General features: G+C 39.3%; 2 protein-coding genes across 2 annotated transcripts in view; both read left to right on the top strand.

Moving 5' to 3' along the window:
- The window catches only part of SPTLC2 (serine palmitoyltransferase long chain base subunit 2), a 99,898-nt gene that overhangs the window by 40,432 nt on the left and 34,027 nt on the right, over positions 1 to 25,439 (top strand). Inside the window, exons 3-9 of the mRNA XM_069597186.1 lie at positions 1,388 to 1,542; positions 3,659 to 3,807; positions 5,511 to 5,635; positions 6,712 to 6,805; positions 10,808 to 10,913; positions 11,616 to 11,835; positions 15,876 to 16,002. Coding sequence (XP_069453287.1) covers positions 1,388 to 1,542; positions 3,659 to 3,807; positions 5,511 to 5,635; positions 6,712 to 6,805; positions 10,808 to 10,913; positions 11,616 to 11,835; positions 15,876 to 16,002 — 976 coding nt within the window. The remainder of the gene's footprint in view (positions 1 to 1,387; positions 1,543 to 3,658; positions 3,808 to 5,510; positions 5,636 to 6,711; positions 6,806 to 10,807; positions 10,914 to 11,615; positions 11,836 to 15,875; positions 16,003 to 25,439) is intronic.
- LOC138443937 (GTP-binding nuclear protein Ran-like) lies at positions 6,936 to 7,754 on the top strand. Its single transcript, XM_069597187.1, has one exon. It carries the CDS (start codon positions 7,010 to 7,012, stop codon positions 7,655 to 7,657), a length of 648 nt encoding a protein of 215 aa, XP_069453288.1. The 5' UTR covers positions 6,936 to 7,009; the 3' UTR covers positions 7,658 to 7,754.

Here is a 25,439-nt window from a genome sequence, read left to right as displayed (position 1 = left end):
AGACGGTAAAGAATCCACCTGCAATGCGGGAGACCTGGGTTCGATTCCTGTGTTGGGGAGATCCCCTGGAAAAGGGCGTGGCAACCCACTCCAATTGTTGCCTGGAGAATCCCCAAGGACAGAGGAGCCTGGTGGGCTGTAGTCCACAAGGTCGCAAAGAGTCGGACACAACTGACCAACTAAGCACACAGCACACAAAAAACTGAGGAAACTTTCTGGTCCACCGAATATTTGAGTAGTAAGTTTCCAGTTGTGACAGAGCATCTGTGGATGTTTTCTCTTAAGGAAATGTAAATTGCAGGAGAGATGGTATCAGGTGTACCACAGATTCCTGAGAACTTTGTGACTCTGCTTTAGCTTTACTTAAGGAGATTTTTATCTACTGTGAGGCTTATTTAGTAGGCACTTTAGAGTCCAATGTCCTAGAAGGTTGTTAATTTTAAAGTTTTATGTAGAGCCTTCTTTAGCAGTGAAAATCTTTTACAGAATAAGGCTTAAACTTTTAATATTTTTGATTAGCTTATTTAAAAGATTAATTTGGGTTGGCACCAAGCCCAGATCTGAGGGCTAGAAGCTCAGTAGCTTGCTGACTGTTATAAAACTCTGGTACAGTTTTCTTCTGTTTTGTTTACCGGTTACCTTCAAGTAGACCTCATGTGGTCTGGTCACTCTGTTCTGAGAACATTATGCCTTAATTAAAGCTCCACTGTGACTCTATTTTTTACAGACTTAGATTGTAGCATAACTTGTAAGGGAGATCTTTAAAGTCTAAAGTCTTGATCTTGGAAATTCATTTTGAGATTTTTTTAAAGACTCCCATCCAAGGAAAGAAACCTAAGATAGGTGTCTTTCTATAACCTACCTTTTAGTTTTTCTTATTTATAATTCTTCTTTGGATTAATTTCCTTTTGATCCTTGAAAATATGCAAAGAATGGAATCTTAATTTTGGAATTATTTTTCTTGGTTGAAACTGGAATTATAGGATTTTATGGCATTTCCCCTAGTACATTACGGGGGCAGAGGTGGAACAGAGAGCAGTGTTTTTAAGGTTATTAGGAAAGAAAACCATTTATTGACAGAATTGTACAACCAAGTTTTATTTTTATGAGGCCTGCTTTACGAAGTTAAATTCTTTGACCCTACTTTTGTGCAGTCATGTAGTTACTTGCAACCGTTTTCTTAGAGCTCATCAGTCAAAGCTAAGTGATTTTTATCTGGTTGAGTTGTTTTAAAACAACAGAAAGAATGGAAGCCTTCCCAAATGTTTTCTGTATCCGTTAATTCTGAATAACTGACCTCTCCTTCTAAAGTGCTCTTGTAATATGAAAAGAGAAGTTGTGCAGAGAAACTCAGTTAAACATATGGCGTCTCCCCATTCGTTGGCAGGACTTTGTGTCCTTGTACCAGGATTTCGAGAACTTTTACACGAGGAATCTCTACATGCGGATCCGAGACAACTGGAACCGGCCCATCTGCAGTGTGCCTGGAGCCAGGGTGGACATCATGGAGAGACAGTCTCATGACTACAACTGGTCCTTCAAGTGAGTGTTGCTTGGGGAATTACTTCAGAGGGTTTCGTCACCTCAGAAGATTTTCTATTGCAGTTAGAGTATTCTGTCAAAGCAGTAGAAATATTGAGAGTACAATACAACATGATTAACTGTCTTGCTTGTTGTTCATTGTTTTGGAGATTTTTTTTAAATGCATCTCTTTATGACATCTGCCACTGTTGGATTATAACTGAAAAGAAATTTGACTTACTGAAAAAAACACACACAAAGAAAAATTGTACTTTTTGTTGGGCCGTTTAGTAGAGTGAAGTGTCTGAATTTATTTATGGTTATTTTGATTTCTCAGGTGATTCAAGGAGTATTTTTACTTCAGTGGATTGAACTGTTTAGAAAACTAATTTTTTTTAATTGGAGGATAATTAGTTTCTGCCATACATCAACATGAATCAGCCATAGGTATATATATGTCCTCTCCCATTTGAACCTCCCTCCATCTCCCACCCATGCCAGCCGTCTAGGCTGTCACAGAACACAGATTAGAAAATTTTATGTACTCATAAAATTTTGTTTATATTGTACAAGCATTTCATGGTTGTATGGTCATTTTTTCTTTTAAGATAATACAAATAAAGTGAAGGTCCCCTGTGAGAACTAACCACTGTCCTTTTGCAAATCCACCTCCCCACAAATGCTTACTTCCTAGAGGTGAGCCTTGTTGTCAGCTGATTGTCTGTTATTCCTCCAGATATTTTCTGTGGCATATGTATATAGTGTATTACTTGGTCATAGCAGTGCTGTGGTCCACAGCGTGTGTCCCCTCAGTCGGGTTTGTGCTTTGTCTTCATGTCTCATTAAATGGTGTTTTTCCCCCAAAGCAGTAAGTTGAATTGGTGTGTCACTGTGCAGTTACAGGAGAAGGCAATGGCAACCCACTCCAGTACTCATGCCTGGAAAATCCCATGGACAGAGGAGCCTGGGAGGCTGCAGTCCATGGGGTCACGAAGAGTTGGACAGGGCTGAGCGACTTCACTTTCACTTTTCACTTTCATGCATTGGAGAAGGAAATGGCAACCCACTCCAGTGTTCTTGCCTGGAGAATCCCAGGGACAGGGGAGCCTGGTGGGCTGCTGTCCATGGGGTCACGCAGAGTTGGACACGACTGAAGTGACTTAGCAGCAGCAGCAGCACACAGTATTTTGATTTACAGGCATGGGATCTTAATATAGAAAGTATTTTACATCTTGCTTTTTTGCTTGCTAACATATCAGTAACATCTTTCTTGTGCCTGTTCACAGCAAGCTCATTATTTGTAGTGGCTACTCAGTAGTCTACAATATAGATACATATACTGTAGAACACACTGGGCCGCCTCATCCTATCTTAAAAACCCCAGATCTCTGAGTTAAGACAGCAGCAGTATATTCTTTGTCTATACTTCATGACCATCTTAGACCGGTAAAGCCTTTGAACTGTGATGTCCTTATTCTGGCTGACTGTGCTTCCACCATGTGGAATGTCACTGATCCATGTGCCCGAGAAAGGGACATGGGATGAATTGTGTAGTGACTTGAAGGATCCTTAAGCTTATATCCTTTTATATGTGTGTAGGAATTGCTCAGTCAAAAATATGTATTGAACGAACCTTTTGGCCAACCCAGTGTATCTTTTGATATGTAAGTACTGCCAAACTGCCCTCCAAAAGGAAAAGATATTCTTATTTACAGCTTACGAAAGTGTCCTGGGCAACACTGAATATGGTCAGTTTTTTCTTTCTGTTTTTTTTTTTTTAATTAAAAATTTTTTCGGAGTCATGCTGCATGGCTTATGGGGTCTTAGAGTCTCCTGGCCAGGAATTGAACCCAGGCTACAACAGTGAAAGTGTCAAGTCCTAATCACTGGACCACCAGGGAATTCCCGTGATGTAGTTAGTTTTTAAACATCCCTATTGATAAATGAAAACTGATATTTTGTTTTAATGTCCACCTTCCTAATTGGTAGGTGAGCTGAGCTGCTTTCCATGGAGACCATATTCTCTCTTAATTCCTGCAGATGGTGTTTCCTTTTGTATTATCAATAAGTTTATTATCACATGTAAGTGTTTGACTTACTCCTGAGTTTCATGAACTTTTATGCTGTTGAAATACAGGTACACAGGGAATGTAATTAAAGATGTTATAAACATGGGTTCTTACAACTATCTCGGATTTGCGAGGAACTCTGGACCATGTCAGGAGGCAGCTGCCAAAGTCCTAGAGGAGTATGGAGTCGGAGTGTGCAGCACTCGGCAGGAAATTGGTAAGCGTAGGCTATTAGTTTGGTCAGCTCATGTTCTTAACTTTTTGTCTCAGGAGGGAAAACACTGATACAGAGCTAGAATATGAACATCCAAATACATACTTTGCTGTGGAGTTTAGATCAAGTAAAGAAGGCTTTATTTTTCTAAAGTGATGAATGATTTTAATGCTTCAGTGTGTTTTGAGATATTTTTATCTTTTCTATTATGTTTTACATACAGACTATCTCTAGAAAATTTCCATTAGGTATTTGTTTCATTTATAGCTTTAATGTTGACTTTATTGGTTAAATGGTAGTGGTTGAGAGAACTTTTTACTGGTATACTGAGCCATGGGCAAATGAGGGTTAATCTGCTTCCATACTGGTAAATTGGAGCTAATAATAATTCCTAATTGATAGGGCTGTTTCAAGAATTAAATAGGCTAATTCATGTAAAGCGCTTATACCATGGTAAACCCTCAATAAATGTTAACTCTTTCATTATTATTACAAGTCTATAAAACATAAAAGCAAACAGGTGTCTACAAAGAGATTTAGTTTATTTAAGCGCAAAGGAAAAGTCTTAATTTTTCCATCTTGCTCAAGAGAACTGATAACCATAAAAGTTATAAGACAACTTTCTGGATATTTATTCCTGTGGATCACCCCAAAACTTAGTATGTTAAAGCAGTCATTCATTATGGTTTCTTGTGGGTCTAGAGAATGGCAAGTGCCTCTAGGTCATTCTTCCTTGGGATCCCCAGTGATGTGCTTAAGGGAGCCTAATGCAGTGATGACACAGAGTAACCACACCTTATATCTTTATGGCCCTGTATGAATTGCTTGAACATCTTGTCTCTCTTGATCTTTATAATAATGTCATGAGGTAGATAGAGCAGATGTTATTATTGGTGTTAAACAGATAAGAAACAGAGGCCCAGAGAGGATAACTCACTTGCTTAAGCTTTAAAGAACACGTAGCATCCTAATTCAGCAGTCTTCTTTCTCAGCATCTTTTCTCTTCTGCATGTAGCCAGTATCATTGATGAACGTTATTCAGTCCTTATGGATTTGAGCACCGATTTAAAATCATAATACCAAGTTAGGGAAGGTGTTTTTTAACTCACCTTTTGCTACGTAACAAACCTTTCCAAAACTTAGTGGCTCAAAACAGAAATGTATATTTATTTGCTTGTGATTCTGTCATTTGGAAAGAACTTGACATTTATCGCAGCTCCATGTGGGGTCACCGGGGTATTATGACTGAGGATAGCGTATCCATGATAGCGTCACCTGCATGTCTGGCACCTCAGCTGATGGGTGAGCCCTGCCCCTTCCTCCTTAGTCTCTAAGTGCCCTTCCCTGTCCACATGATCTCTCTTTACAAAGGCTTTCTAGACTGTTTTACATGGCAGCTGACTTCAAATGTATAAAAGCAGGTGCTGCCAGGCCTCCTAAGGCATAGCCCTGGAACCAGCATGTGTGAATAGGAATGGGAGACACTGCTGGCAACCCTCTTTACAGAAATGCCACCACGGGTGCTGCATCTGGCTTTATCCAACTGTTGTATCTTTATGAGCCTTGACTCTTCATGATACTGACTCCTTCATTAGACTTCAGTCTGAAAAGGTTATAACATAGGCTGTGGTTTCTTTTTCTAAAGTCATGAGTAACTCTTAAATTTGAACTTTGGTGACATTGACTTCATTAACTTCTTTACACAGGAAACCTGGACAAGCATGAGGAACTAGAGAAGCTTGTGGCAAGTTTCTTGGGAGTGGAAGCTGCTATGGCATATGGCATGGGATTTGCAACAAATTCCATGAACATTCCTGCTCTTGTTAGCAAAGTAAGATTTCGTTTGTCACTTATTAAAGCTCCCTCATGTATATCTTCTTTTGTTTTGTAAAACATCCAGGCAAGCCAGAAAAATTTTGTATAAGTGTATCCCATGGAAACTTAAATCAGTTGAAGCTTTTTTACTGGAACCCATGATTTTTTTCTGTATTGCCTTTAGATGACTGTTTCTTCCTTCATTTTAAAGGAATTCTTATAAATAAAATGTCATAAAAGACTAAAATAATGGAAGAAGAGATATTTAGTTTGGAAATTATTAATCAGGTTGTTTTTTCTAGTAGAAAAATATGAAAATATATAGGTCCCTAATACTTGTTACTGTAATGCACTTTGTTCAGAGATATACAGGCAAGGTGTGAGTATATGTGTGTGTGTGCGCGTGCACGCATAGAGCTTCTGTGTGTGTGTGCGCGTGCGTGTGCGTGTGTGTGCGTGCACACATAGAGCTTCCCAGGTGGCACTAGTGGTAAAGAACCTGCCTGCCAATGTGGGAGACATAAGAGACTCAGGTTTCATCCCTGGGTTGGGAAGATTCCCTGTTGGAGGGCGTGGCACCCCACTCCTGTATTCTTGCCTGGGGAAACTCTGTGGACAGAGGAGTCTGGCAGGTTATGGTCTATAGGGTCACAAAGAGTCAGACATGACTGAAGTGACTTGGCACTCACATACACATATATATATATATATGTGCAAGAGAGGAGATTTAAACACAACTGTATTAACATCACATTAAATACAAACGGTTTGTATTTCTAATTAGAAGATGGATTGTCAAGTTAAAGTTTTTTTTTGTAAATTAAAGACAGAGGCTAAAAGTAAAAGGATGGAAAAAGTTATAGCATATAAACAATAATAATATGATTTATGTAATATTTAGTATATAATAAGCTAATAAATATTTTATAATATCAGTATTATAAACAAAGACTTCAGAGCAAACTGATACCTTTGCCATTGTGCATACTTTCCCTAGTAAGATATAATTATTAATGGTTTTAGCGTTTTGTAGTTCATCTACCTAAACCTTTCCCCTTAGATTCTTATCTTCCTCTCCTGGTGGTTTTGCAGGGTTGCCTGATTCTGAGTGATGAACTGAACCACGCTTCACTGGTTCTGGGAGCCAGACTATCAGGAGCAACCATTCGAGTCTTCAAACACAATAGTGAGTTTGCTTTGAAATCTACTCTGGCTTTAGGGTTTAGTATTGTTTGGATTAGTGGCAGTGGTAACAATTAGTTACGTTAACAGTTGAAACTGTAAATGAAACTGAAGTACCAATACCTAAAATGTAAGTTCTGGTCCTGTGTTTTAAAAGTTGCTATCTGAGTCAGACAGGCGTGGAGACGCTTCTGGAGGTAACATCGCAATGGCTGCCCAAGGAGAACCCCAAGTTCAGTTCAAACTTGTTTTGGGTGGTGATGGTGGTACTGGAAAGACTACATTCTTGAAGCGTCATCTGACTGGTGAATTTGAGAAGTATGTAGCTACCTTGGGTGTTGAGGTCCATCCTCTTGTGTTCCATACCAACAGAGGACCTATTAAGTTCAATGTATGGGATACAGCCGGTCAGGAGAAATTTAGTGGACTGAGAGATGGCTATTATACACAAGCTCAGTGTGCCATTATAATGTTTGACGTAACATCAAGATTTACTTACAAGAATGCACCTAACTGGGATAGAGATCTGGTACAAGTATGTGAGAACATCCCAGTTGTGTTGTGTGGCAACAAAGTGGATATTAAGGACAGAAAGGTTAAGGCAAAGTCAGTTGTCTTCCACCGAAAGAAGAATCTTCAGTACTATGACATTTCTGCCAAAAGTAGCTACAACTTTGAAAAGCCCTTCCTCTGGCTTACCAGAAAACAGATTGGAGACCCTAACTTGGAGTTTGTCGCCATGCCTGCTCCTGCCCCGCCAGAGGTGGTCATGGACCCAGCCTTGGCAGCACAGTACAAGCACAATTTAGAGGTTGCTCAGACAGCTGCTCTCCCGGATGAAGATGATGACCTGTGAGGCTGGGGCCCAGCATCGGAAGTCTGGTTATATAGGCAACTGTCCTGTGATGTCAGCGGTGCAGCGTGTTTGCCACTTTATTACATAGCTAAGCACAACATGTGCTTAATCTTTGGATGCTGAAGGAGATGGATGGGCTTTGGAGTGAATGTGGAAGTTTAAAAAAGACCTTCATTTTTTTGGCCTGCATATTTAGGTGGTTTGGAACACAGTTGTTTCCTCCTTGAGTTTCAAATATCAGACTGCTATAGTCACATGACAGTATTGAGAGGTGGAAGCTTGGTTGTTAACTGTCATTCCCATTCCTTTCCATTTAGCATCAGAATAAAGTTGTATTTCAAATATCTAAAAAAAGTTACTATCTTTCTCATTGGAATAAAAATAAAGGCTGAAGGAAGCCTTTCGGTACAAAGTAAAACATTGTTCTTTTTTGTTGTTGTTCTTTTTTGTTGTTGTTCTTTTTCTGACTTTGAATTTTTCATCTTCCTTGTTTATAAGTCACTTGTTCAATATGCATTCATACTAGATGCCTGTCTTGCCATCACATTGTGGGTATTGAAGCAAAGTAAAGCAGGCTTCCTGAGCTCCAGGATCTCTGACTGGTTGCTAAAGAGACTGTAGAAAAACCAGCAGTTAGAATACAACAGATGAATACTGAAATGCAGATGTGAACAAGTGCCATAAAAGCAGAGAAAAGTGGCACTAAGCCAAGACTTTCTCCCTAAATGGAAATATCTTAGTGCATTATTAATTGTAATAAAAATGCATAACTTTCCAGGTTCAAATGTTCTTGTGTAGCAAAGAGATATGATCAAACTGTTTAATATCATCTTTTACCAAAATGTGTAAAAGGTAAAAGACCTTTTTACCAAAAGGTCTAAAAGACAGAAGTCTTTTAGACAAATGTCAGACAAAAGTTTAAAAGAAGGTACACTCAAATACTAGATGTGTGTCTCTGGATGGAAGGTTTACAGATGGTAATAACCTTCCTTTCATCTCTATCTTTGTCTGAAATGCTTTACAATGAGAATGATATATACAGTATTTTGTTTTATGTAAATGGGATTTATGAAGCACTGTTGTATGACTTGTTGTTTTCTTAAAACACATTGGAAACTATGGCAGTACATGTGCGTGCCCTCCTGTAAGCGCGAGGTGGCAGGCTGTGCTCTCACTCAGTCCGTCCTTCTGTTTGAACATCCAGGCTATTTCTGAGTTTCTCTGCTAGAAGCAGTTCCACCTACATTCATATTTTCCTCACTAGTCTGATTAGTGCCTTAGGGTAAATTCCCAGCAGTCTTTAGAATGCATGGTTAAAATGATAGAAATTTGCTATACTTTTCCAGACTGCCTCCAAGCACTGTACAGATTTTTACTCAGCAACACCTGAAATCAAAAACAGTGACTGTTTCTACCTACAGGCCAACATGTATCATTTAAATTCTTTCCTAATCTAATAAGTCCAATAACATTCATTTTTATTTGATTATTAGGCGTTGAGCAACTTTTTATACAGAGTTATTGTCTTTGTATTTCTTTGTAAATTGATATTTTTCAAACTGTTTCTCTTTTTACTGCTTATGAGAGCCCTTTGTGTTACAATATTTTTTATTTTTAACTTTGTTTTTAGTGTCTTGCTGTGTGGACTTACTGAAAGGTTGATGTTGTCACACTTACTGTTTTACAATTTTTGTTTGGATTTTGTGTGATGGCCTTTCTCATTCTCAATTATTCTCTTACCTTTTCTTCTGGTCATTTTGTGGTATATTTTTTGTCTAAATCTCTAATTTACATGGGATTTGGAGAGTATACTATGAGAAGTATTGAATTTTGTTTCCCAAGTAGATAATATGGTCAAGAATTCCGTAGATATTTTCTTTCATGTAAAATTTTGAATCAACGTTTTATTTTTCTCTTCCTTTCTCTGTATAAACAGAGGAAGCTAAAACAATGAGTCCATTTTTACTTGTCTTCTGCTAATTGCCACACATTGCCCTCTGTAGCAAGACTCGCAGCTTCAGATCAGATTTTTTACTTTGTGGGAGCATCTCCTTTTTCTGGGTTAGATAGCAGATAAGATTGCTTTGTTATGAATAACTGAAGGTGTAAACAGTCAACTTTGGGCCATTTTATTTGTGTCTACGGTGTGTGTTTTTATTACCTTACTTCTCTTTCCTACCCATTATTTTATAAAGAGAGCAAATCCGTGTGACTTTGTAACCCCTCCCTTCAGTGATGAACAGTAAGAAACCAGATTTATGACGGGGGTGTCTCCCACCCCTGATAAATATACCCTAAACTTCATGTTGCATACATTTTTGGGCGGAGGACTCTTAAGGGTCTTGTTTCAGGACATAAATTTTAAGTGTGAAGTCTGTAATGGTAGTAACAGTGGTCTTCCAAGTGTTTATCTTGAACGGGAAAGTATTTCCTCTTAATGGCAGTACACCCCAAGTGTTTGCTAGGCCATGTAATTGCTGTAACAGCAGAGCCCCAAGAACTTGGTTGTAGACAGATAGCTGGTCAAATCAAACATGGAACAGTCTCTACTGATTGCCAGGCTTGTTTAACATATAGATTCATGCCTGTCCAGACTGGTATTATTTTTAATCACTACCAAGATAAAACTATTTAACAAGCTTTTATTGAATATATCCTAGGTGAAAGGAAATGGGGTATGCACTTAGAAGTTTTTCTCCCATATTTGCTGTTTAGAAGGTATATGTGTTTATAGATAGTAGTTTATTCTCATTTTCTTACTCAGCTTTCTTTATGCATTTACTTCTGAATGGCTCACTAGGATTAAAAATACATTTGATTGTTTAAATACTAAAAAAGATAACTGAAATTTCATGAAAAAAATTGGTCATTTCATAAGCATGCCAACTGACTAAGTCAACTTTACCACACTCATTTAATTGAGTTTCTGGTCTTTTTGAACACTTGTTAAATTTTAAATGAGATTTTAATTCAAGTTATCAGTAGCCTACCTATTTTGCCCCATTTTTCTTCTGTCTGATTCTAATTATGTTAATGTCCTTTGCTATCTGAGACATGCTTCCTAAATAAGAAATGCGTATTTGCATTTTAGGAATAAAGTTAGAAAAGAGGAAGATACTTTGTGCTGAAATTCTTTTTTGTGTGCTACAGATATGCAAAGCCTAGAGAAGCTGTTGAAAGATGCCATTGTTTATGGTCAGCCTCGGACACGAAGGCCCTGGAAGAAAATTCTAATCCTTGTGGAGGGAATATATAGGTAATCCTGCTATATTTATTCTGATGTCTGATTTGCTGCATGAGGTCATAGAAGTTTTAAGTTGAAGGGGACACTAATCTAGACCCCTCTGAAAACTAAGGAGACAGAGTTTCTGACTTGTTAAAATACCTGGGCGTCTTTATTCTTTTCATCATGCTATATATATCATCTCCAAGTCTCCTTTCTTTCTGGGTCTATTATTTTTCCACTGTTTGTATAGGGAGTTTACACATAAGGAAAAGAATTAGAATATGTTTTCTAATGTGTCAGAACAAATTACATGCCATTTAATTTTAAGAAATATTTTATATTGTTTACCTGTTTGCAGTCCTTGTATTTATTCTCCCACCTCCTAATGTTTTTTATTCTTTTGTGTAACTTTAACTACACATGCAATATATGCAAAGTCAAATGTTGCCTGTAATTACAAACTTTAGAAGAGTCTACTGTGACCTCTGTCCCTCTGTGGTGAATTAAGGTCACTTGTATTCTGGTGTTTGTTTTAAAAGATCCAATCTCCTTTCCTCTGGATATCTGCCTAGCCATGGCATTGTCTGTCATTGCCAGTTTAAAACTATAAGCAGCATTGTCAGATCACGTAAAAAAGCAATGAACTTAAAAATAATAAAGTGGCCCCCTCCTGGTTTGGAGAGTTAAAGAGTCTCAGTGTGTGTGTGTGTATATTTTGCCCTGTTTTGCCAGCATGGAGGGGTCTATTGTTCGCCTTCCTGAAGTGATTGCCCTGAAGAAGAAATACAAGGCGTACTTGTATCTAGATGAAGCTCACAGCATCGGGGCTCTGGGCCCTACAGGACGAGGCGTGGTGGACTACTTTGGCCTGGATCCTGAGGATGTGGACATCATGATGGGAACATTCACAAAAAGCTTTGGTGCTTCTGGAGGATACATCGGAGGCAAGAAGGTAAACGGGCCCTGACAATCGAGCAGTTAAGGTACACTAAGGCACTGGCTACTAGATTTCAGTTTTGGGGAGGTAGAGTCCTGAACTTGGATGTGGACACCCTAAATTTGTTTGTGGGTCAGGCACCTGGTGCCAGCAGGCTTCACACTTCGGCCCCCTCTGAGTGCCTCTGATAAACCATGGCGGGTTCTGCTCATTGTCTGTTGTTTTCCTATTGGAGTTTTGTGCTAAACTATATCCTGGTCTGAGGACAGAATACCCTCTTGTATGAAAGAGCACGCAGGGTGCTGCCCGTTGGCATAGTCTTCTGCTGGGTCTGAGTGGTGTTCCCTATTTCAGACATAGCAGGGATGTCACGGGAGCCAGTGGGGACAGTAGACCAGTTTCTTCCCCTACCCTTGGACTCAAATGCGTCTTGAGTGAGCATCGAGACAGGAGGGAAAGAATTACTTTGCTGGCTCTGGTGTACTGCAAGGCATTGTCTTTGCCAATCCAAAAACTACATAATGAACTCCGAGGTATTTGAAATCAGTATAGCATGGTGGGAATGGTTGAGCCACGGAGACAGAACCCTAGGTTCAGGTTTGAGTATTTTCCTAACTTTGTGAGACCTTGGGCAAAGTACTTAATGTTTAAGTTTCCTTATCTGTAAAACAGAGATAAGTGTGCCTGGCTCACATTTGTAGCAAATAATACATGCCCATGCTATAACATGGAAATAACCTTGAAAGCATTATGTTAAAGAAGTCAGTCAAAAAAGCTCACCAGTTACAGTATTTCTTTTATATGATATATCCAGAATAGGCAAATCATAGAGGCAGGAATAGGTTAGTGGTTGCCACAGCAAAGGAGATAGGGGAAGTGGAAAGTGACTACTAACGGATATGAGGTTTCTTTTTGAGGGAATGAAGATGTTCTGAAATTAGATAGTGATGAAAGTTGGACAGCTCTGTGAATGTACTGAAAGCCACTGTATTCAGTCCAGTTCAGTTCAGTCGTGTCCAACTCTTTGCGACCCCGTGAATCGCAGCATGCCAGGCCTCCCTGTCCATCACCAACTCCCAGAGTTCACTCAGACTCACATCTATCCAGTCAGTGATGCCATCCAGCCATCTCATCCTCTGTTCTCCTCCTACCCCCAATCCCTCCCGGCATTAGAGTCTTTTCCAATGAGTCAGGTCTTCGCATGAGGTGGCCAAAGTACTGGAGTTTCAGCTTTAGTATCATTCCTTCCAAAGAAATCCCAGGGCTGATCACCTTCAGAATGGACTGGTTGGATCTCTTTGCAGTCCAAGGGACTCTCAAGAGTCTTCTCCAACACCACAGTTCAAAAGCATCAATTCTTCGGCACTCAGCCTTCTTCACAGTCCAACTCTTACATCCATACATGACCACTGGAAAAACCATAGCCTTGACTAGATGGACCTTTGTTGGCAAAGTAATGTCTCTGCTTTTGAATATGCTATCTAGGTTGGTCATAACTTTTCTTCCAAGGAGTAAGCGTCTTTTAATTTCATGGCTGTAATCACCATCTGCAGTGATTTTGGAACCCCCCAAAATAAAGTCTGACACTGTTTCCACTGTATTACACACTGTGAAAAAGAGAATACTATAGTATGTGAATTGTAGATCAATAAAACAGTTATTTTTAAAATCTATACACAATATTAGGAAAACAACAATGTATGTCAAGTATTTGTACATGGTACTCTAAATGTACTTAAATTCCTCTTTAAAATTCAACCCTGAGAATCTTAAAGCAGGGACTTTCTCTTTATCATTGATTCCTTTTAGATAAACCCCATTTTCAGTGGTTTTGGTCACATTCGATAGATTTTTGCCCTAAATTTTTGTTATTAGGAAAAGGCTATCTCCAGGCTTACTTTGGAGAATTGATTGCTTTTTGGTAAGATTTGTTGCTACACCAAAAGATAGAAAAATAATGCTCTGGGAGAGCATCAAGATGCAGTATATTTACCTTTTAATATTGGGTTTTGTACAATATTTTGTATTTTCGAAGTAACACACTATACTGTTTCCTGGTTGCATTTTGTGTTTTCTTATGTTTCAGAACCAAACATAAGCTTCTTTGTATGCACATTTTATTTAAAGACTTAGTGAAGTTAAAAGGCATCAGAGAATAGGGATATATAATTGATTGGTTGGAAATTTTTCTTACTGGCAGACAAGGTTTTGTTTAGTTATTTTTTCATTCAGTGAGATAGCTTTAATGTTCTTACGAAAAAAACAGTAAATTTCTGTTTAATTTCTGCCACATTTATATCATTTTATAAATCTCTGTGTATCTGGAGGATGTTTAATGTCTTTAAAGTTGATATTAGAGAACTATCTTTCTCTTACTCAGGAATGTAAGGGTGGGCTTTGCAGGCATGTGGTAAGATGCAGATGATATTTCCTGTAATACTTAGAAGTAAGTCATATCTAAAAGCAATCCAAACACTTTCTTGTTTAACTGAGGATTGTAGATCTGTTTATAATATTAAATGATATGTTCTCTAAATTTGAGGTCTTTTTTAAAACTAGTTTTTCATCCTTCCATGTTGTGGCATGTTTAAAAAACAAAACAGGAAATTCCCTAGTGGTTCAGTGGTTAGGACTCCACGCTTTCACTGCTGAGGATGTGGGTTCAGTCCCTGGTTGGGGAACTGAGATCCCACAAGCTGAGCAGCATGGCCAAAGTAACAAAGCAAAGCCTGAGGACGTTGCATGTTGTTGTTTAGTCGCTCATTCATGTCCAGCTCTTTGCAACCCCATGGTCTGCAGCACGCCAGGCTTCCCGGTCCTTCGCTATCTCCCAGAATTTATGCTCAAACTCATGTTCATTGAGTCGGTGATGCCATCCACCCATCTCATCCTCTGTTGCCCCCTTTTCCTCCTGCCCTCAATCTTTCCCAGCATCAGGGTCTCTTCCAGTGGGTTGTCTGTACACATCAGGTGGCCAGAATATTGAAGTTTCAACCTCAGCATCAGTCCTTCCAATGAATATGTAGGACTGATTTCCTTTAGGATGGACTCGTTTGATCTCCTCGGTATCCAAGGGACTCTCAAGAGTCTTCTCCAGCACTACAGTTTGAAAGCATCAATTCTTTGACAGTCAGCCTTCTTTGTAGTCTAACTCTCAAATCCATACATGACTATTGGAAAAACCATAGCTTTGACTATACTGACCTTTGTTGGCAAAGTGATGTCTCTGCTTTTTAATATGCTGTCTATGTTTTTCATAGCTTTTCTTCCAAGGAGCAAGCACCTGTTAATTTCATGGCTGCAGTCACTGTCCGCAATGATTTTGGAGCCCAAGAAAATAAAATCTGCCACTGTTTCCGTTTTTTTCCCCATCTATTTGCCATGAAATAATGGGACCAGGTGCCATGATCCTTGTTTTCTGAATGTTGAGCTTTAAGCCAGCTTTTTCACTCTCCTCTTTCACTTTCATCAAGAGGCTCTTTAGTGCTTCACTTTCTGCCATAAGGGTGGTGTCATCTGCATGTCTGAGGTTATTGATATTTCTCCCAGCAATCTTGATTCCAGCTTATGCTTCATCCAGCCCTGCATTTCACATGACGTACTCTGCGTATAAGTTAAATAAGCAGGTTGACAACATACAGTCTTGACGTAGTCCTTTCCCAGTTTAGAACAAGTCTGTTGTTCCATGTCCAGTTCTAGCTGTTGCTTCTTGACCTGCACACAGGTTTCTCAGGAGGCAGGTAAGATGGTAGACCCACCTCTTGAAGAATTTTCCGCATCCAGCAAACGTGGATCCTTTTGTTGTGATCCACACAGTCAGAGGCTTTCGCGTAGTGAAGCACAGGTAGATGTTCTTCTGGAACTCTTGCTTTTTTACTAACCCAGTTGTCGCTGACTGTGTGCTCTGCCCGTGTTGGTGGGCCTTGTGTCTCAGACTGGCATCCCCAGTCAGGACTGCTGAGGGGAGGAGCCTTCCTTCACCCGGGTGGAAGGCAGAGAGGTTGCCAGTGCGCCCACCCACGGCCTCTAATGACTTGCCTCTGTGCCGTCCCCAGGCGCTGATCGACTACCTGCGGACGCATTCCCACAGCGCGGTGTACGCCGCATCGCTGTCCCCGCCTGTGGCGGAGCAGATCATCACTGCCATGAAGTGCATCATGGGGCAGGATGGCACCACCCTCGGTAAGGCCTGTTTTCCCTGGAAAGTTTCCTGGACTCAGTCAGTACTCAGCCGCCAGACCTGCTCTCTTTTCTTGAGTTTTTTCCCAAAATGAGGAGTCAGGGATACTTCTGGGCAGAGCTGACGGGTGTGTGAGGTCTTGGTGTCTGTGGCCCCTTTTCATGTGTCTGCACATGCCAGGACAGCTAGCCTGGCTCACTGTAGCCTGACTCAACTGGTTCCCCAGGCTATAGTTGCCTTGTCTATAGACGGTGAGGCTTTAATCTCACTGTCCTACGTATTCTCGGTAAGTCTTAGGTGATAAGTCTTCACAGTCTTGAATTGCATAATTTCATGTGAAGATGTAAATAATTCACTGGGTAGTGATGTTTCATTTCCATAGTATGTAAAAGCTGCTGTTTCCATGAATTGGTGTCCTTTATTTAATGCCTTTTAAATGATTTTCTACTTTAACATAATTATAATTAAAAAAGGTCATCCTGAATCTATTTATTCTGTCTTTGATAGGTTTTGTAGTCCAAACTAGATGCCCTGACTTAAAACATCCTCAAGTGAACAAAAGAGTGTTCACTTCCTGATACTTGACTTTTATTTTATATCGCTAGAGGGCAGCGTTGACTATAGAAATACTATAATAAAAGGGGAGCAAGCGGGGGTTTTTCTTTTTTCACTTTGAGAAGAATCTCCATTGTGAGTATGAAACACATTTGCTTGTTGCTTTTTTAATGCTTCTAAAATCAGTTTTACTTTTGTAAAACATTATCAGCCTTGATCATCTCCACTCTTCAGCTATGTAATATTTCGTGGTACGATTGATCTGGCTTGCACTGAGAAAACAGGAAGAAAGTAGTGCATCTCATTTTCATTGATTTGAGCCAGTTTTCTTAAATTAGAATTTCACCTTAATTTTTTTTTCTGATCTGTGGTACATACATTGTTGTTAGCTCTTGGAAGTGTTGATCATTTTCAGCTTCATAAACTGATTCCTTGAGGAAGAAAGTAATTCAGTAATGTTGTGAACACTGCATGTAGCTTTGTGAAAAGGTCCCTGTTAATAGAACTACAGTGTTATCTTCTTTCTTTCTTGTAAGGTATTGCTGGAAATAGTGTGCTTTGACCTGAGTATATATACATGCTCATATATGTAAGTGTATGTGTGTCTCTGCTCAGACATGTATATGTATATGCATGGCTATTATTTATCTAGTTATTTGACATAGGTTTAGGTGACTAAAAAACAAAAGTTAACAGTTACCAAAGTTACCTTGGATTCTGTCTTTGCCCGATCCTAGAACATGGATCCAAGTGATATGTGACCTCTGGATAAATGACTCATCTGTGTTAAACAACGAAATCTAGGCTCTACTGGTAGAGAGTAAATGAAATGTGATCGTTAGATATAGGCTTTGGGTTAGCACTTGTTTTCCAGTTTATCTGTTGCCTCTGTAACCACCCTCTAAGCTTAGTGGTGTGACACAGCAGCTATCTTAACTATGCTCACAGATTCTGTGCGTCAGGAGTTTAGTCAGGGACAGCTTGTCTTTGCTCCACAGTGTCTGGGTTGAACTTGGAAGACTGATGGCTAGGGTCTGGGAACACCTGGGGACTTGTTCCTTCACACATCACCTGGGCTGGCATGACTTGAAGGTTGGACTCAGCTGAGCTATCCTCTCCATGTGGTGTGAGTCCTCATGGCCTGTTGACCAGATAGGATGCTGCAGAGAACATGCATTCCCAAAGGACGTGCTGAAATCCCCATGACGTTATCTGATCTTCTGTTGAGAGCACGTCACCAAGACCAGTCCAGATTGCAGGGCGTGGGGAACCAGACTCCACCTCAAATTGGAGGCAGGTTGAAGAATTTGTGGCCCTTTTTAAAACTTGCCACCACCAGCTTTTAGATAATATATTTTAAAATCAGTCCCTAAAACTTCTAATTAATATGACAGACTTCTGTTGGCTATATTGTTTCTCTCAAAGTATAGGATAATAAAAATCTAACCAAAAGTAGTTAGTTTCTGCAGGTCCCTCTGTCTGTGGAATTCTCCAGGCAAGAATACTGGAGTGGATAGCCATTCCCTTCTCCAGGGGATCTTCCCAACCCAGGGATCGAACTCAGATCTCCTGCATCACAGGCAGATTCTTAACGTCTGGGCCACCAGGAAAGCCCCAGTAAAAAATACATTTCTTATAAAGCCTGCTACCTCATCCTATTTAAGTTTGGCCTGATTTTTTTTTTTTTATTTGAGTGGGTTGGGGTAATACTTTTATGGCATTATTGAACACATCTTTTCATTGTCCTTGAAGAAGAAAAGGTGGAATCTGGCAGTAGCCTTTTCACTGTGCTTTAAGGTAACCTTTAAAAAAGAGGTATCTGCAATTAATTACCTGATGTGATTTTATAATAGAAGTCACCTGCCTTGAGAGAAACTTGATCTCATTTGTTCAGAACATTGAATCCCATGAACTCTGCAAACATTGAGTATCTCACTAGTATTAATATTAGACTCTGTAAATCTCTCTGGTCTTCTTCAGCCACAGTTCCTCCGTCTTTGACCTCCGTGACGTTGACACTTTTAACAATTACAGGCCAGTTATGATACAGAATATCCCTCAGTTCAGGTTCATCTGGTGTTTCCTCGCGATTAAGAAGTTATGCTGCTTTTTCTCATTGTATTCCCTCTTCGTCTTCTCAACTAAATACAGTATAGCGCTGTCTTCAAGTTCTGTAGGCCTGAAATCATAGCCGCCTTTCCCCATATCTGAGACAGAGTCTGTTGCTTCTGCCTGTCACTTCTGCCACGTGACTGTTGGCAGGCCCTGACTCCCTGTTCCTTAAACAGTTGCACCGCCTGTACCTGCCTTCTCTCCAGTCTCCTGTACCTCCTGTTAATCTTCCTGACAAAAGCGCTGTGGTCGTCTGCCTGAAGATGCCGAAGCAGAGGATAACGGTGCTCAGTAACTCCTAGCTGCTTATAGAATGAAGTCAAATTCGTTATAGGATGTTTGAGATCCTTTGTAGTTTGATTTTTAACCTTATCTTTTCCTGTTTGTACTCTTATTTAAACCAGTTTGGTGCCTCTGACAATTGGGTGATCTCCTGTCACCCAATGCTGTTCGTTTTTCACAACAAACTAAAGTGCTGTTTTTTATGACGCCTCTGTGTTGATACATGTTTTTTCTCCCAAAAACTGTGTTTCACAAGTTTATAGTTTCACACATTTATTGTCTCACAGAGCTAATGCTTAATGTTTGAACAGTGTTTTCTTCAAAGTGTATGAATCAATAGACTTACTTGCTAGATGTCATTGTTGGTGTCCCAGCCCTAAAATACTACACGTATAATGAAATCTCTAAGCTTTTGCATTGCAAATTTTAAAGGTAAATAAGGTTTTTATTTAAATTTTTTTACATCTTTTATACAATTTTAATTTTATTTTCCATTTATAGTTATTACTAAATATTGGCTCTATTGGCTGTGTTGCGCAACACATTCTGAGCCTACCTTTCTCAACAGTTTGTGCCTCCCACTCCCTACCCCTAAATTGCACCCTCTTTCATTATAATTTTGACTGTATATCTCAAGTATTTTGTGTTACTCAATTTTTTTTCTCTTTAACATACAGCTAATTATGCTTGTAATAGCATAATTCCAATGAGTATATGAAGTTTATTGTTGCCACATTCAGCATGTCTAAAGATTTTTGGTTTTGTCTTGAATGAAGTTTCCGAGTCCTCTGTACCTTAATAGTATTCACAATATTTTTTCTCTTCAGCAAACATTTTTGGTAATACAAGGATGAAATGTAGTAAGGTATTAGAATAATGCTGTTGTAGAAAGATGGAGACTTTACCAAAAATGAACTTTTAGTTAATAGGCAGTACTTTTGGGCAGTAACTCCAAAGGCTTGTTGGTCAGTTGATGCAGATAGATTGATAGCTTAGTATTTCATAGTATAATGTGTGAAAATATGAGTTATTCCAAAGCTATACATATGAAATTTGACTAACTCTTTACTGTAGTTTTTCTATGCATATGTCATCTTCCTCTTTAGATTATTAGTTCTTTAAGGACAGGAATGTATGTCTTGCACCCTCCTTTGCATCTTAAATACTAACTACTTTAAGATCTTAGAGTAAATAATTTTTTGACTTGATTTTCTCTAAATTGTTGTCTATCTTCCCCAAATAGAATATAAATTCCATGAAAACAGGGAGTTTAGGGCCACCTTGTTTGCTTTATCCCTTTTGTTTAGAACCATGTTTGGCACATAGTTGTTGTTTAGTCGCTAAGTCGTGTCCACTCTTTGTGACCTCGTGGGCTGCAGGGTGCCAGCATGCCCTGTCCTTCACCGTCTCCAGGAGTTTGCTCAGATTCAGGTCCATGGAGTCGGTGATGCTGTCTAACCTTCTCATCCTCTGCTGCCCTCTTCTCCTTTTGCACATAGTAGGCATGCAGTACATACTTGGTAAATGGTTAAATGATTATTACTCTGATGCCTTGAAGACAGGCAACTTAAGACTTAGTGACTTACGATTTCACCCATTATTTGTATTCTTAAACTCTGAGAACTTATGAAATCTAGACACCTAAGTAGAGGATAAGATAGATCATTCACTCAAACAGGATTATTCTTGAATTGAAACTTCATGTATACTGACCACTGTTCTTAGAATTATAGGACTTAGGGAAATTAATATTTTAATATAATCTTTGATGTGATGCTGTTACTGCTTTTCTCTTAGTGGGATCGATCTTCATACTTTTATGATACAGTTAGCTTGAGCAAGAAGCAGCCATTTGTAAGATAGTTTTCAGAGCCAGAGAAGGAAACATTTGTCCCATTGTAACTGGCCAGTGTTGTAGCTCATTAATGATACAGATACAGAGACTAGCAATCATTGGAAGAACATTAAGAATCAAATTAGGATGGAGAAGTATCTTATAAACAGGACTTATAGATAGGTAACTCCAAAGCAGATTAGACTAAACGTAAATGCTTGCTTGCCATTAAACACTTCAGTTTTCCTTTAGCCTCTATTTCATTCCAAGCGAAGATATGACCCGTGTCAGATGGTAGGATTTATAGCACTGTATGTCCACACAGTGCTCCTGTTCCTTCTTTGACTGTGTATTGGCTTAATATGATTTCTCTCTTTTTTTTTTCCCCTCCAAACCAGAATTAGTGGATCTGAAGTAGTTGTTTCATAATGATAATACTGTGAGCTGTGAAATGTTAAACTGTTCTCTCTCAACTTAAGATAAAATCAAAACTAATGGTTGGGGGTCGAAAAAGAGAAAACACTTAGCCTGACACTTGGAAAACCTTCTTTGGATTAACAGAAGTGTAGTGAAGCATTACTGCTTTTAATTAGTTTCTCATCTTGGGGTTCGGTTATAGGTAAAGCATGGAAAGTTTAGCTATGGTTATAAATCAGAAGCATCAAGAACCTTGACAATATGAAAGTAGCCGACAGAAGGCAGGAGATACAGAAAGAGGGTAAGGAAGGTGAGGAGCATACAAGTGTATTGGTTTCTTTTTACTGTACTTAGTGGAATCAGTGGATACTGTCTTAAATTTACAAATAACATGTTTTGAAATTAAGAAATAGTCTTTAGGGGATTCCCTGGTGGTTCAGCACTTAGGACTTGGCGCTTTCACTCCTGTGACCTGGTGGGAGAACTAAGATCTCACAAGCTGTGTAGCATGCCCTCCCCAAAAAGATAGTCTTTACATTTATGAAGATAACTAGCCACTACGAGAATTTTTAAATTAGTAATATTATAAAAAAGTAGTGGTGATTGGTGGACAAAACATGGAAAGGAGGAGTCCAGATAGACGCCTTACCTAGACACCATCCAAGATTGACAGAAAAAGCAGCAGAGGGGCAAGGATGCCATTCGGCATTTCTACACCAGCCACGAGGAGACCCTGAAGCAGAACCTGCAGCTTCTTGCTGCGAATGGGAATGGAGGTGACTGGGTGGAGGGATGAATTTTATTTTACCAGATGGAATATGTTACTTTTATGATTAAAACCTTTTTGTTTTAGATTCCAGAGTACGTTAATAACTTCCATGGAAGTAATCCTGCTTGAGGTTGAAAGTAAGGCTTAAACATGCACTCAAGTAGTCTGTGGTTGATTATTAATAAATGTTTTCATCTTTCTTGTGGAAAAACATGTTATTCTTTGGGGACAGTAGTGTAGAGCCTTCAGAAAAGCGGCAGCATACAGGGCGAGTTGAGATCCTTTCCCTACCCTGCATTGTGAGCATACCTTTCTTCTTTCTCCCAATTTTTTCCGCATTTCCTCTCCAATCTGTATGACTAGAATGATGAGTAGATCCTGAGAGCCGTGTTCCTTAGGAACCACAGTAAGGTACCAGTGGTTGGGGAATTGTGCATGTACTCTTGAGTGGACATGTGAAGTTAGAACAGGCTGGTGAGTAGGAAAAAAATAGAGGAAATTCTGACAAATTGCACAAGACATTTGAAATTCTAGATTTTACTTCACACATCACTAATCCACATCCAGTAATGGAAATTTAGCTGTAAGATCTATTCATGAATCAAGGCAAAATGTCTGGCCAAAGCAACTAAAACTGTGCTTTTCCATTTTCCAGAGCTGGGCTTTCATGTGTTTTGATGTCCAAAGACATAGTCTGTAACAAGCATAGCACCTAGCTTAGTGTCTGAAATCTAGTAGCTTTTTGATAAACTTGCTGAACAAATGAATGCGCACATGATCCAGAAATATTAGAAAATGGATGGATAGGTTCTTAGAGTAAGTTGTATGAAAGTGTGAAAGTGAAGTCGCTCAGTCGTGTCCGACTCTTTGCGACCCCATGAACTGTACAGTCCCTGGAATTCTCCAGGCTAGAATACCGGAGTGGGTAGCCTTTCCCTTCTCCAAGGAATCTTCCCAACCCAGGGATCGAACCCAGGTCTCCCACATTGCAGGCGGATTCTTTACCAGCTGAGCCACAAGGGATAGCTGAATTTTAAAGCCAGAATGGCAAAATTATGGAACGAAATAAGCTGGTTAGGTGCATCTTACTGATAGATTGTAATATGACAGAAGTAACTTTCTTTGTAGAAACTACGTTTTGTACTTCTTAGTATTAAGGGGAACTGAGAGCCCATTGGGCAGATTGAGGTTTAATTAAAATTGGGTTCGGCTCATTTGGATTAATTCCTATAATAGACTTCTTAATGAGGTGTTAAACGATCACGTTGAGAATCCCAGGAACTGTCCAAAGCTAACTTAGAACTGAGAAGGTTTTTTTTTTTTTTTTTTCAAAAAGCCTTCCTGGGCCCCCACACTGAGGGGGCAGGACTGTTAAAGAAAACAGTCTTTGAGGGGGAGGGAGTGGTCATAAAGATGTCTTCCGACACCCACTGGTTATGTTTGGCAGGCAGGCTTCTCCTTTGGTTGAGCCTGGGTCCTTTCTTTCTGATTTCCTGTGCTTTCTGAGGCTAGGAGTGCTTGAGTTCTACTTTTTTTTCTATATTATTACATATCGGCTTTTATTCTTAGCCACAGTACAGTTTAGCAGTGTATCTAATACTGAGAGTTAGATTAGATCCTTTTACTTGTAACTTATTGCCTAGAACAATGTTAAGAAATATTTAATTCTTCATTTATCAAACGTTTCTCAAGCATTTACCCTGTACCCTGTGGTGGCTGTGCTGTTGAGGGTGCAGAGTAAACAGTGCATGATCCTCGCCTTTGAGGATGCTCACAGTCTAGCAGCAGGGGTGGGATTCTGGGGACTGGTTTCAGAGCCACAAATAAATTCCTCTCAGTTCAGCTTCCCCCTTTCTTCGTTTTCCTCCTTCCTTCTCCTCCCTCACCACCCCACCAAAGAAAATCCATGAACTTCCTTAAGTCCAGCTAACTATTCGAAGCAAATTCAGATCTTACTGATTTTCTATTTCTTACTAATCTTTCTAGCCACGTGGATTTTTCCTATGGAATATATTACTTTAGAAAAATAACCAGCAATCAAAGAAAGATTTTCCTTCTGTAAAGTAGGCTATTATCTTGCAAAAAACATTTTTAATTCATGGCTTAAGCCTTCTGAAATTAGCAAGCAGCATAACCACTTTATAGGTAGAGGAATTTGAGCTCACACACAGGACAGGTTTTCTTAATATCTGAATAGAATATGGCTTTCCTGAACTCCATCCACTTCTGCTTCTGAAGTTCCTTAAGTGATATTTAACATCTTATTAAAATAGACTACTATTTTGTAACGTATTTTTAATTTTCTTTTTTCTGGTCTGCAAATTAAAAAAAAAAAAACTGCTGTTTAGTTATAGTCACCACTACAAATGAAAGCCTGCTACCTCTTTCCTCCCCATGGATCAGTAACCCCTTTAACCTCCCTCTGCTTCAGAAATCCATCCTGAATCCTCAGGAGCTTCTGTAGCATGGTTTGTCCATTTCTTCTTCCACTCCCATTTCTTTTTTCCCAAATCCAAGTACTAATAAAAATTTCTTGCCACACAAGTGGTCTCCTTGTATCAGAGTTTGTTTGAAGCTAGCTATTAAGAAGTCCACAGGCAGCAACAGGCTGGAAGCTAATCTCTGAACAAATGTAGACTTGTTCATTTAGTAGAATATTGTTATTAATGCACAGCATAAATAAGGAGTTTGAGGATGGGGTTTCCTTCCCCTTGGACAGGAAAAGAGCCTTGAACTATTTTGGAGATGTGCCAAGATGATATAAGGGAACTGAATTTTTTTTAAGTAGTTTTATTTCTTGATTTATTTTTTATTTTTGGCTACACTGGATCTTCATTGCTGCATGGGCTTTATCTAGTTGCAGTGAGCAGGGGCGACTCTTCTTTGAGGTGCATGGGCTGCTTCTTGCAGAGGCTTCTCTAGTGGAGCTTGGGCTCTGGGGCACGAGGGCTCAGCAGTTGTGCTTCCCAGGCTCTGGAGCACAGGCCCCATAGTTGTGGCACACGGGCTTCATTGCTCCTTGGCATGTGGGATCTTCCCAGATCAGGGATCGAACCCATGTCCTTTGTGTTGGCAGGCAGATTCTTTACCTCTGAGACACCAGGAAAGCCTGGGAACTAAACTCTTAATTAAAAAATACTGTGAGTCTTATTATTATTTTAAGATTGAAGTAGATGAACTACTTTAGATTTATTTCATAATAAAATTCATTTAAAAGATTTTTCCGTGATTTGATTTGTTCAGTTACTATTTAGTTGAGATGAATGACCATTTCTTCTCATCACTTATAATTTGGCAACTTTATAGCCTAGTCTCTGTTGTCTTTGTTGAAGAAGAATAACTTTCTCAACCTTAATACGGTTGGAACTGCTTTTTTTCCCCCCAGAATTGTTTTTGAGGGCTTTGTCCAGGAGACTTTATCCTAGATTTTCATCAACTTTATTATAGTCTGTTATACTTAATATGTATAA

This window comes from Ovis canadensis, chromosome 7 (genome assembly GCF_042477335.2).
Source record: "Ovis canadensis isolate MfBH-ARS-UI-01 breed Bighorn chromosome 7, ARS-UI_OviCan_v2, whole genome shotgun sequence".
NCBI lineage: Eukaryota > Metazoa > Chordata > Mammalia > Artiodactyla > Bovidae > Ovis > Ovis canadensis.
This window is presented reverse-complemented; position numbering and strand designations above follow the sequence as displayed.

Coding starts and splice junctions, on each gene's coding strand:
- LOC138443937 (XM_069597187.1), top strand. CDS start 7,010: ATGGCTGCCCAAGGAGAACCCCAAGTTCAGTTCAAACTTGTTTTGGGT.